Source organism: Nicotiana tabacum, chromosome 22 (assembly GCF_000715075.1).
Source record: "Nicotiana tabacum cultivar K326 chromosome 22, ASM71507v2, whole genome shotgun sequence".
NCBI lineage: Eukaryota > Viridiplantae > Streptophyta > Magnoliopsida > Solanales > Solanaceae > Nicotiana > Nicotiana tabacum.
In genome coordinates this window covers 70,462,539-70,473,962 of record NC_134101.1, presented here as the reverse complement: position 1 = coordinate 70,473,962, position 11,424 = coordinate 70,462,539, and the positions used below count along the sequence as shown (strand labels likewise).

General features: G+C 35.7%; 2 protein-coding genes across 2 annotated transcripts; both read right to left on the bottom strand.

Moving 5' to 3' along the window:
• Positions 1 to 958: 958 nt before the first annotated feature.
• Positions 959 to 4,725, bottom strand: LOC107796636 (inositol 3-kinase-like). The gene is made up of 2 exons (XM_016619428.2): positions 3,394 to 4,725; positions 959 to 1,378 (listed from the first exon to the last, which is right to left on the bottom strand). The coding sequence occupies exons 1-2, from the start codon at positions 4,246 to 4,248 to the stop codon at positions 1,100 to 1,102; spliced, it is 1,134 nt and encodes a 377-aa protein (XP_016474914.2). The 5' UTR covers positions 4,249 to 4,725; the 3' UTR covers positions 959 to 1,099.
• A 1,809-nt stretch (positions 4,726 to 6,534) lies between these two features.
• On the bottom strand, positions 6,535 to 10,745 carry LOC107796635 (uncharacterized). Its single transcript, XM_016619427.2, has 5 exons — positions 10,481 to 10,745; positions 10,234 to 10,382; positions 10,099 to 10,147; positions 9,448 to 9,590; positions 6,535 to 6,829 (listed from the first exon to the last, which is right to left on the bottom strand). Exons 1-5 carry the CDS (start codon positions 10,527 to 10,529, stop codon positions 6,743 to 6,745), a joined length of 477 nt encoding a protein of 158 aa, XP_016474913.2. The 5' UTR covers positions 10,530 to 10,745; the 3' UTR covers positions 6,535 to 6,742.
• Between the last annotated feature and the right edge of the window lie 679 nt (positions 10,746 to 11,424).

The following is an 11,424-nucleotide window of genomic DNA, read 5'->3' as shown; positions in this document are numbered from 1 at the left end:
CAAGTTTCAAGCTTCAAGCAATCAAGTCCAAGTTCAAGCAATCAAGTTCAAACTCAAGAACGAAGAACAAATCAAATTCAAGCTCAAGAACGAAGAACAAATCAAGATCAAGCTCAAAGGCCCTTGAATTTATATTGGAAAAGTAGAATCAGAGGAACCATAAAGATTGTAACACTCAAATATTTGAAATAAAATACTACGATTGTTGTAATATTTTTCGGTCTTGATTTTATTTTCTCGACGCAATTTATTGTCTACAGTTCCATCCAAAGATTTTTACATGTTAATGAAGCGTACAAAGTAATGTGTTTTTTCGAAGCTATTATTTTTTTTTACATATATGTTATATTACTTAGCTCAAATAAGAAAGGATTTGGTACACAATCTTTAATTGATTTTGAAGTCTCCGTCCAAAGATTTTTACATTTTAATGAAGCGTACAAAATAATGTGTTTTCCCGAAGCTATTATTTTTTTTTACATATATGTTATGTTACATAGCTAAAATAAGGAGAGATTTGGTACACAATCTTTAATTGATTTTGAAGTCCTAAATTGTAGGGAATGAATTAAATAACTATTTCTAAATATTAGAAAGATAATTAAATTACTATTTTGTCGGGAATAAAAAAGGCGAACAATATTCACTAAGGGTCTTCATGCTTTTAATATAGTATAGATAGATAGATATAGATAAACAAGATAGAAAGGTAACAAGTTCTATTTGTATACGTAGTTCATTGCGAGAATGTTATAACTTGAAAAAATAGACAAATAACGAGTTATATGCAATTAAATTGAATCGATTGTGTAAAAATTCTTTGCACATTCTAAATATTTTCATCATTTATTTTGCGCTTTTCCTTGAGAATTATAGCTTCTTTATTTAGATTTCTGCCTTTTACCGAGCTTCACATTTCATCTATCTTGTAAAAAAGTTAAAAACAATCTGCCCCTGATTTTGGTAAGCTAATTCTGCTATTACAAAAACGCAAAACCAACGCCCAGTAGAGAGAACATCATGCTTGACCTCTCTTTATTCAGAACTAACAAATCTAACAAAATATTCAAAGTGTGTGGAACAACCCCACACTCTTCATTCAAGGTTCACTATCAACTGAACTAATCGGTTCTTCACAAACAGGATTAAGTAGTAATATCCGCTGACCGTTGTGAATCGGCTGTTCCAATGCTCCGGGAGAACTATGCAAGTCCCACTTACATTCTTTGATAGAATGTGCTGGTACCATTTTGGCTGCATTTAGAGCTGCTTGGAATTCTTCATGATCTGATGGCTTCAGCCTCTTTGGTCCATCTTCCTGTTTCTCATGGGACCCAGAACACTGCAACCTCCTTTTTAGCACTTCATCTTTCACTCTCTGGGCGAAAATTAAGACTACATGAGCAAAAACCAATCATAGCAAAGAACAGGTAATATTGTCGTAGGCACATCAGCCGACTCAAAAATGGAGATAAAACATGATAATGTGCATTATGTTCTAGTTCTCTTCAACATACACAATTCACGACTAATGGCGCTCTAATTCGATATAGCCCAAAAGAGTGAAAAGCATATCTCTATCACCCTAAGAGAGGAAAAAGATATAGGATGAGGAAGCAGGCCAAGAAGAGAAGGTTCAATAAGAAAGCCATCCCGGTGCCTGTCACTCATTCCTTACTCTAGAAAGAACTGTCATATCAAAACTTGTCTAAGATATGATTGTTGATAGGGACTTTAAATAACCTGATGCTTCTATTCATCTGCGGTAAATCCAATGACAACATTAAAGCAGCGATTGTTGGTTACTAGGTTCCATAGACAAAATTCCTACTACAATAGCTCAATACAGAAAAAAGTATCTACGTCTGATGGGAACAAGAAAAATACCTCCACATTTCTATATTATAAGTGGAAACTAGATAAACTAACAAGATACCTAATCACTAGTATACTGCAGCATACATATTTAGTTCACTGATAGACTGCTATTCACATAACGGATGGTCATGATCCCTCTTCTATTATTTGTGATTGGAGACTGCAAAAAATTCACTTCAGAAGTTCATTTCCAAATCGACTTACTAGCTTTCTGCAGTTTCTATGAACTAAGGAACTATAAGGGGAGTGCAACAAGATGTCTAAGGAATTGGGATCTATAGAATGACTAAGCACATAAGGATTCTGCTAATACCCACCTCAAATACTGCATTCTCTTCCCCACTCTATCTGTATCAACCTTAATGTAAAGAAAAGTTCAAATTTCCATCAACTCTTGTCCACATCAAAGATATATATCTTGGTAAAATCATGACCAAGGGGATAAGGCGATCCTTCACATGTAAGGTTTTATCTCACTATCTAACCAGAGATATTATACTGGAGATGCATTAAGCATACTATCAAAGAATAGAAATATCTTAAACTTTTCTAAAAAGCAATGGAAGGCGAAGGAAATAGATATCACCAAATAATTGAAACTTTCTTTTCTTGTTTAAAGAAAAAGCAAAAACTAAATGTAATTCCAAATATCTTAATAGTGTAATGAAGAAAAGTATAAGATGGAAAAAGCATCAACAACAAATCGCAACATTCTATTGACACATGCAGAAGAAAATTGATTTCATCCCAAAAGAGATGTCTTATGTGCATTTTGGCTCTTCCTCATTTTTCCATAAGTAAAGACAAAATCAGAGAATTGAAAGGTATATCCAAATGGATGGTAGCCGATGTAGTTTTGCTGTCAGTGCTACATAGCCGTCATACAACAGCAGACTTTCGTGTTAAACGTCATTCTAATTAAAATCATCCCTTCAACTATTTTCAAATTTCACATTGTATATTCAGGCACCGGGAGAAAACTAGATTAACCACAATATGACAGTCCAGTTATAAACCATTCTCATTCTTCCTCACTCAGACTACAAACTAATTAGGCAACATCTTCAACACAAACAACTATGAACTTAGAGCATGATATTCCGTAACAAACTGTTTGCAAATTTAGTGACAATTATAAGTCTGAACTTTCATTTGTCTATGCAGTTATGTCATCGCTTGAGTAATCTGTGTGTTTTTCGCCAAATCTTTAGGCGTCCTTTCTATAAAACAAAGCTCATCTCTTCATAAGTATTTTCTTCCTACTATCATATTGGTTTTGATACCTATTACTTACAACTCAAATTTAGTTAGGAAACAAAACTATGCATGCATTTAATATTCTAATTTGAATTAAACATAGTTCAACTAATTCCATTGATCTACAGTAAGAAGGTGCCAATTTCAATTATCAACAAGCTCATAAAAGCATTTAAGCAGTACAAAACCAATAGTTCAGCAAATAAACAATGTCAAACAACAAATGACATGCATAATCAGCAGCAGTATCTAAACAACCTGTACCAACCGCGAATCGAACATGGGAAGCCCAATTTGCCCTACAGTCAGTGATCCGAAAAAGTTCCCCAGCAATGCAGCATCCGGTACATTCAATCCATGGACAAGCCCTGCAACTAAACCTCCAAGAAAACTATCCCCAGCTCCTGTTGGATCAACTTGAAAAGCTGAAAAAGGCGCAACGGGCAATTCTTCATCTTTAGTATACACTGTACACCCCTCTTTCCCATTAGTCACCACCACACAACACCATTTCCTTGCTTCCTCAACATCCACATACTGTGCCTCCTCCGCAGAGGCCTTCAAAAACCCGATTTTTTTCAATAAAGGCCCAAACCCGGTTTGATCCAAATGTACAAGATTTACTGTTCCATCAACCGGGTCAAATACCCGAATCAGAGCTTGAATATCTACAAACACAACTTTACATAAATCAATCATTCGTTCTAGGGTTTCGGGCAGAATCTCCCCACCAACACCTACGGCCAAACCAAAATCGAAATTTGAGTTTGGAAGATCCGAGGGAGTTACCGGATCGCATGCACTGACCCGTTTTAGGATCCGATCTTGGCGTTTGGTTTCCGTTGAGAAATAGGCGTGAAAAACGGTGGTTTTGGAAGAAGCTGACGTAATCGGCCGGTGGTTTACGGTGTACACGAAATCGGTGCCCACTTTGGAAATGTAGTCGGAGGAAATGGACAAGCTGTCGAGGACAGCGGAGACGAACGAAGCTGCGCCGCCGAGGGACTCCGCTATTACTACGTCGTCTTTAATCAGAACGTCGTGGCAGTAATTCCCCACAATTAGGCACCGGCGGGTGGTGGGTATTGATGAATCTATCGTTTCCTTCACCATAATTAATCTCAATTTAAACGAAAATCTTCTCGCCGCACTCGTTTAAGCTCTGATAAATTTGGAATATCTATGTATTGGTAGGATTTGAACTAAATCTAATAGAGAAAGTTTTTGCATGATTTTTGCTCAGCAGGGTTAAGATTTACAGCAACATTTTTCTTTTTGTAACCGTAGCTGTTTCTGCGCGTCAATCGAGAACATGTGAAAAGGCCAGGAGGAAAAAGAGAAAAGGGTGTTGAAGAAATGAAGACAAAAGCAATTTTCGAAGATGGGAAGGATACGCGGAAAAGACAAATGTTGCTGCAGCAGCTTCTCTAAAAACAAACTACGTGCATAAGCAATTCTGTATGCTTTACATGTGTTTCTTTGCCAATTAATAAAAGGGCGAGGACGACAGAAAAAAGAAGAGATTGCAGAAGAGTTTTACATTACATGCAAATTGCAAAATAGATTGCAAATTAAGCAAAGTTGTGAGATGGAATCTATGCTTTTAGGGGGAAGGATGGACATTAACGCATCGAAGTGCGGACCTTATTGGAAAGGTGTTAATTCTGCGCCATCTTAATTATCTCATTAGTAAATTATCTTCGACTTGGGGACCACCGTCATATTTGACCAAATCATCTATTTCAAGTTTTCAACCCGTCTCCTATGATCCTACTTTGCCTAATCGCTCATAAACTTTGTATGCCAAATTTAAAGTCGATTTTTCTCTTCTTTTCTTTTTTTTTTAATTGGGGCTAGGGAAAATGGGAAATAGGATTACAAGATAAAAGTTCAGATAGCCACGCAACTTAGCTACTAAAATTCCATTTAAATATTTTGACGGCTGTGGAAACAGTCGATTTATTAACTTTCATTTTTTACTATTTTAACATTTTTATTTGATGATCTTTTAACTTTTGACCGATGATAGCATAATTGATGTGGTTAAAGTACGTGTTACTGCACTGCTTTGAGTTCCTAAACCCAACTGCTAGTCACGAAAAAAGGAAATGGTTTTGTTTGTAAATACAGTACTTTATAAAATCTGTTACAATAAAGAAACACTATTGCACATTACTGTCGCAAAATCATATATTGATGCACATTTTCACCTTAACTTATCTTTTAACAAAGAAAAATAACATAACTTGATCTAGACACCAGACACACGTAAGTTTGCCTCTTGTTTCATTTATTTTTAAATATATTTGTTTACCCTCAAAATCTGATAACAATTAAATTTATAAGTGGTTTTGAGGATACGCGGATCAACTTGATACAAAGCAATAAATTAAGTTATTATTGAATAAACGAAGACGAAATAAATTCAAATCATACGAGTTGGAAAGTTTCAACCTTAGTGAAATAGCCGCTCTCGAACCGAGCTCACCAAGACCGGTATGGATAAAAAAAGAACAAGAGCTTAAAGACGGAAAAAAAAAATAATGTATTGCTTTTGAGTGCGTGTTACAATGTGTTTTATGAATTATCAAACCCCCTTTATATAGTAGGGGAGTCTTATTTTAGGTACAACTCTATAAAAGGTAAAAAATCCTCTGATTAATTGATTGTCGGTTCCTTATCGATACGTGTCGAGATCCCCGCCGTAATATTCGGCCAGTCACGGATATTTCGGCATTATGTTGGCTATGCTGCATTGTCTGACAATGTTCTTCGAAGTCGTTCGAGGCTAGGACCGATTCCGGGACCATGACCTCGATATTCTCGAAGGCAGGCGTCATGCCCCCGAGTTCTGGCCCGATGGAACTTTAGCTCGATTTCGGTCCCTTGTTGCCATGTCTCGAGCCTGACTTATTTTGTCGGAGGCTAGGATGCACCATGAGCTCGATATCACCCGTATACAATATTCTTTTCTTGTTAATATGATTGACATCTTTTAAAAATGACACATTAAGAATTTAGTACTTCAGTGCATACACTAAGTGCAGGCCCCTACTATATTGACAATAATGTTGTTATGTTACTTTGAGTTTGATACAATATCCTTATATTCTTCACATATTGTCAACTACTATTATTCTACCGAAATCGAATATGTAAAGAATAATGCATTTAAACTTTATTCTTTCAGTCTTTTTGAAGGGTAGACTAAGTCGAATCAGATGAAAAAAAGGGACTATAGACAGTACTGTACAGGTCTTGCTGGTACTAAAGCTTCAGCCTATTTCATAGGCTGCTAGGAGCTCATTGATTTCTTAATCATCCGGAACTTACGTCTTGAAATATGCAAAAAAAAAAATTAGAGATCACGACAATCACCACTAAAAGAAAGACAATATCGTAGTCTAGAGATGTTCATATGCAATTATATTCATTCAACACAGAAGTGACCAATCAATGTTATCAAGTAAACAAGATGGTTACCAAGAACTGATGCTTCAAAATACAATTAGGAATTCCAGTGGACAGCTTATCACCTTGCTTCTTGCCATGACAATGCATATTAGGAAGGTCCATAGTTATAAAGAAACTTTGAAGATAGTAAATATCAAGTTGAGCGGATTCCCCCCATGAAGGTCCTTGGATCAGGACAATTACCGGAGAATTGTGCCTGTGAGAAGTCAAAACCTGGATTCTGCAGAGAAAAAACCCTTTGTTACCATTAGAAACTAGTCAAAATATTTTAAAATCCTTTCTGCGCCCAATTTGTAAACAATATGTAGAAGATGCATAACAGCTCAAGACAGATACGTGTAGGTACCCTGTTCCAGAGTTCAAGCAATAGGTCTGGAAGTATCACAAGCATCCGCTTTGACGAAATACAAATACATTTAGTAACTGAGGAAGTTAATATGGACATACCTATTGTGATCCAATCAATAATACTACAGAAAAAAAAAAAATACTACAGAAATTGACCCCCAAAAAAGCATTAGTAGATGCACTGCTCAAGAGGTTTGAAGCAATATATGTACATGGATATATACATTAATTCTTTTCATCTATGTTGCTCGGACTCTCCAAAAGTGTTGCCGCACCCATGTCGAATCCTTCAAAAATGCACTAAATTTGGAGGATCCGACACACACCCAACAACATTTTTGAAGAGTCCGAGCAACATAGCTTTTCATACAAGCGTATGCGCACAAGAAAACACGTCTTAAATAATTAAAGGAAACAAAACCACACTGTTAGAGAGAATGATAAGAAGTAAACCCTAAGCAATTTCCAATATTTAATCATGAGTCTGACTCATCAATTATCTACATATAATCCAAACACCCAAAAAATGATAATGATGTCGCGATAAACATTCATTTTCCCGAAAAGACAAAAATAGCTCCACCTAAAACTGCATATGGGCGCAAACAACAAAATGGTTAAACAAAAAAAATGAAAAGAAACCTCTTTTTTTTTAAAAAGAAATGTCAAATTCCTAAATTTCAGCCACAAGTATACAACTAAAATCCAATTATTAAATCTTAATGTTTGATTAAAGCTAAATCCTAATCAAGCAGTTTACGAAAGCAATCCAGTTTTGCAATTCAAAACTTCCAAGTCCCTGAAGTGAAGCCAATTGAATCTGGATTAAGGACTACGGTATGAAGTTTCAACTACAGGTAAAACAAGGTTCACCCCGGTGATGATCTTTCAGAAGCTTCATGAGTGTATTCATGCATTTAAAAAATCTCATTGGGTGGGAACTCCTAAAAGCCTTCCAAAGTTCAAAATTTCTGTCATACCCCGTCGTTTGACTGTTAATGACTAGGAGATAACTCCTAAGAAAAATATCAGCAGTGACTGAAACAATTAGTCAATCGCCTGCAATCATTGAGCTAGTATCTAGATCTGCTTAACACTCACGTCAGGATTCATGAACTCAAATGCTTAGTGAGTCCTGCCTTTAACTTAACTCAGTACATAAAGAAGCACACCATCTTGATTTCAGTCATATTATCATCTAAGGGCTGCTTACACTCATTGAAGCTTTAAAAACCTAGCAGCCCAACTAACTACTGACTCTTGTGTGACAGACATTCAATAGTAGAGCTCTTCCAACCTTTTAATTATCTAATTGATTTGGCTACATTAAACTATCACAAGTCTCAATACGGACTCATTTACAAAGTTACACTCATATAATTCTATCTTGATCCATGTGTCTTGTCCATTAACCTCTACTTCCAGAAGACCCACCCTAGCAGAGAGTTCAAATATCACATCTTTAGCAAAACACGGAAGATATTAGTGTTTTTCAAGGCAGCTTGTCTAAATTTCTGTAAAAAACTTTGAAACCTTGGAGCTTGGACACAGCTTCTCCGATGCTCCAAAAGTGTTGCTGTTCTAAAGAGGGAACACTAATACTATGCTTATTTTAAGTAAAGGTAAAGAGGGAACAATAATATAATCGTACTTTTAATTTGGAACCAAAGTTTACAGCACTGTTATCTGCTTCTTTCTATATAAGCCGCATTTATGCAAAAAGGATAAATGAGCCACAGAGCGTTGAAGAAAGGAATTAAGCGAAATAAGAACTGCTGCAGAAAGTGACAGACATGCATACAAAATTATTGACAATTGAAGCAGTCTTCGTTAAGGCAGTTAATGACAAGAAGAGAGTTTTCCAGAAAATGGCCTGCAACTATACATCAGATTATCTCCGAGCTTAGCAGGATCAATTTCCGCAAGCTATAAATTACCCTTGTCTAATTTCTGCACTTTCCTCTTCTTTTTTTTCCCTTTAAAGTTCAGTAATATCCTGATATATACATCATGAAAATATTAAATACTGCTATGTAAGAAACTCTTCCCTGTTAGTATTAAATTTCATTGCTTTCAGGAATTTTAAAGCTCCTATATACTATAGCAATCTTACAACAGAAGATGAACCGAATGAAGTTATGAACCCAACCTACAACGAAGCCACTTCAGGGAAAAGCATCAGATATCTCAAGTCCAAGAAGAATGTCAATGACGACACAATCAACTAATGAAATAACAATAATTTGAAAGGGTCAAGGAATTCATGAGTATGACTAGTCCACCAAGAAGGGGCAAGTCAACAAATCAACCAATGAAGGAACAGCAAACAAGCAAGTAATAATTTGCAGTTCAATGAATCAACACGAACCAACAGCTTGGAAGTAGCAATTGCGGGGAACACTTCAATAAAAACAATCAACGGGGCACTCCTAGAAGATAGGAAAAGGCAAGGACTGCAACATAGATTTTAGTAGAGCTTAATCATATCACCTCTTCTTGGAACCTTTGGAGCATGAGCCTCTTCTGTTCAAGATCACTGGCTAAAGGATCCAATTGCCCTTCACCCATTATGGGAGAAGACCATGTCTGACCTATATCCCTCTTCTGCAAAGTTACATGCATTGTATCATCCTCTGCAATTTACCATCTCTGTTAGATACGACTTTATCCGCATATTAACTAAGCAATTATCAACGATCAGTCCAAACTAAGCATATCTAGACCTCATAAGTTTCATCAATTGAGTAAAACTTTGCACAAATATACCCAACTTCAACTTTGCACAACAGTTAACTCTTATATCCATTAATTACGCTGACCTGACTAGACTCCATGTTCTGAACAAATAAACTTCACCACCCTTCAACTTTCCTAAGAATTTCAGAGACATTTGCTCACTAGTATTTTAAATGCTCGAAACTACATGAGTTGATTCACGGTGCTTTCTAAAAGAGAGACCCAATTCCACTGTACCACGAGAAAATCATCGGAAGCAGCAACAACTATTCCACAATCTCAAACTCGTATGGGCAGCTATATAAATCCTCTATATCCATTCCACTCCATTTAAGCCCGTTCCAATAGAAATTCGTTACCGGAATTAAAGAAATATTATCTCTATGAAGGAAAAAAATTAATTACCTAGAGTCCAGAAGGAACAATCGGTCTTAACTGGGTTCAGAAGATCGTGCTGCAGACAAAAAAAATATTAAACAAAGTTAACACCATCGGTGATAGAATATTAAGTTTAAAGAAGTACGAAATTAAATAACTGACATTAAGATAAGGAGGGTTGCCTTTGATCCCAACTTCCAAATGCTTGGATTCAACCTTGCAGTAAAATAACTTCTTAGGAACATTTTCAGGAAGAGTTATGTAAATGTTCAATTCTTCAAGCGTTTGGTCCCACTCGAACACCTTCTGGCCTGAAATTCAATTGTCAATTTCACAATCGATGTTAACATTTCCATATGCACAAAAACACAAGTAGTAGATGAGGAAAAGGAGAAGGAGTTAAAAATACCGTTGTGGACGAAGCTGTGACGTTTTTCGGGGGCCAATTTTTCAGCCATCAATTTTAGGGTTCAGCTTCTGGTTTTAGGTAATTTTCTCTTATTTTTGCTCCTCCTTGGCGCGGAATTGTTCTTTCTCCCCCTATATCTCTCCTTCTGTCCGGTTCACATGCTCCAACCGGGTTTGGTCGCCACGCCTTGTATGTCTTGATTTTTTTTTTTAATTTTTTGAGAAACAGGATATACTAATTTATATGTAGGTATCGAATTCGAGTATAAATCGTTAATCTGTTATGTCTGGCTCATTTTTATTCCATGGAATAATTTATCTCACCGCTATCCAACTTATAATAAAGGCATGTTTGGTTAGACTTCAAAAATCTGTTTACTTGCAAATGACTTTTCTTCAAATGATGTTTTAGATACATTTTCGCATGAAAATAATGTAAGAATTACAAGAAAATACACGTGACTTCATATTATAATAAAAATTAGCTCATATTTTTTAATTTTACCCAATCTAATCTATTATTGTACATATTTTGAAAGCACTAGCAAAAGCATCAGCTAACAGCCTATTTCAAAATTTATTTTCTTACAACCACTTCTCCTAAAAGCTATAGATTAAATATAGTTGGTCAATTTACCCATTTCGTTTGATGTTACGATAAGAAAAACTTACTGCAAAAACTAAGAATATTTTTGTTCTAGAGCCTCAAGGCTTTTAAGGCTCTTCACGAATTAGTTTTTAAATTTCTCCTTTTTAATCTTTGAGTTGAATTTTAGATCTGGGTTTTATAGTTTGTTAATTCCTTGGATTGGGTGTTTCTCCAATTGATTGAAAATATTAAGAAGAGTTCAAAACTTAAATGTGAAGTGATCTGCAGTAGATTTGAGCTATATTTGAGTTAAATTTCAGAAGAAAATCAAGGGCAAGACGAAGTCAATTTTTGTA

Coding starts and splice junctions, on each gene's coding strand:
- LOC107796636 (XM_016619428.2), bottom strand. CDS start 4,248: ATGGTGAAGGAAACGATAGATTCATCAATACCCACCACCCGCCGGTGC. Junction 1,379..3,393: donor TCGATTCGCGGTTGGTACAG/GTTGTTTAGATA, acceptor ATTTTCGCCCAG/AGAGTGAAAGATGAAGTGCT.
- LOC107796635 (XM_016619427.2), bottom strand. CDS start 10,529: ATGGCTGAAAAATTGGCCCCCGAAAAACGTCACAGCTTCGTCCACAAC. Junction 10,148..10,233: donor GCAACCCTCCTTATCTTAAT/GTCAGTTATTTA, acceptor TTTTGTCTGCAG/CACGATCTTCTGAACCCAGT. Junction 6,830..9,447: donor TCCAAAGGTTCCAAGAAGAG/GTGATATGATTA, acceptor TTTTCTCTGCAG/AATCCAGGTTTTGACTTCTC.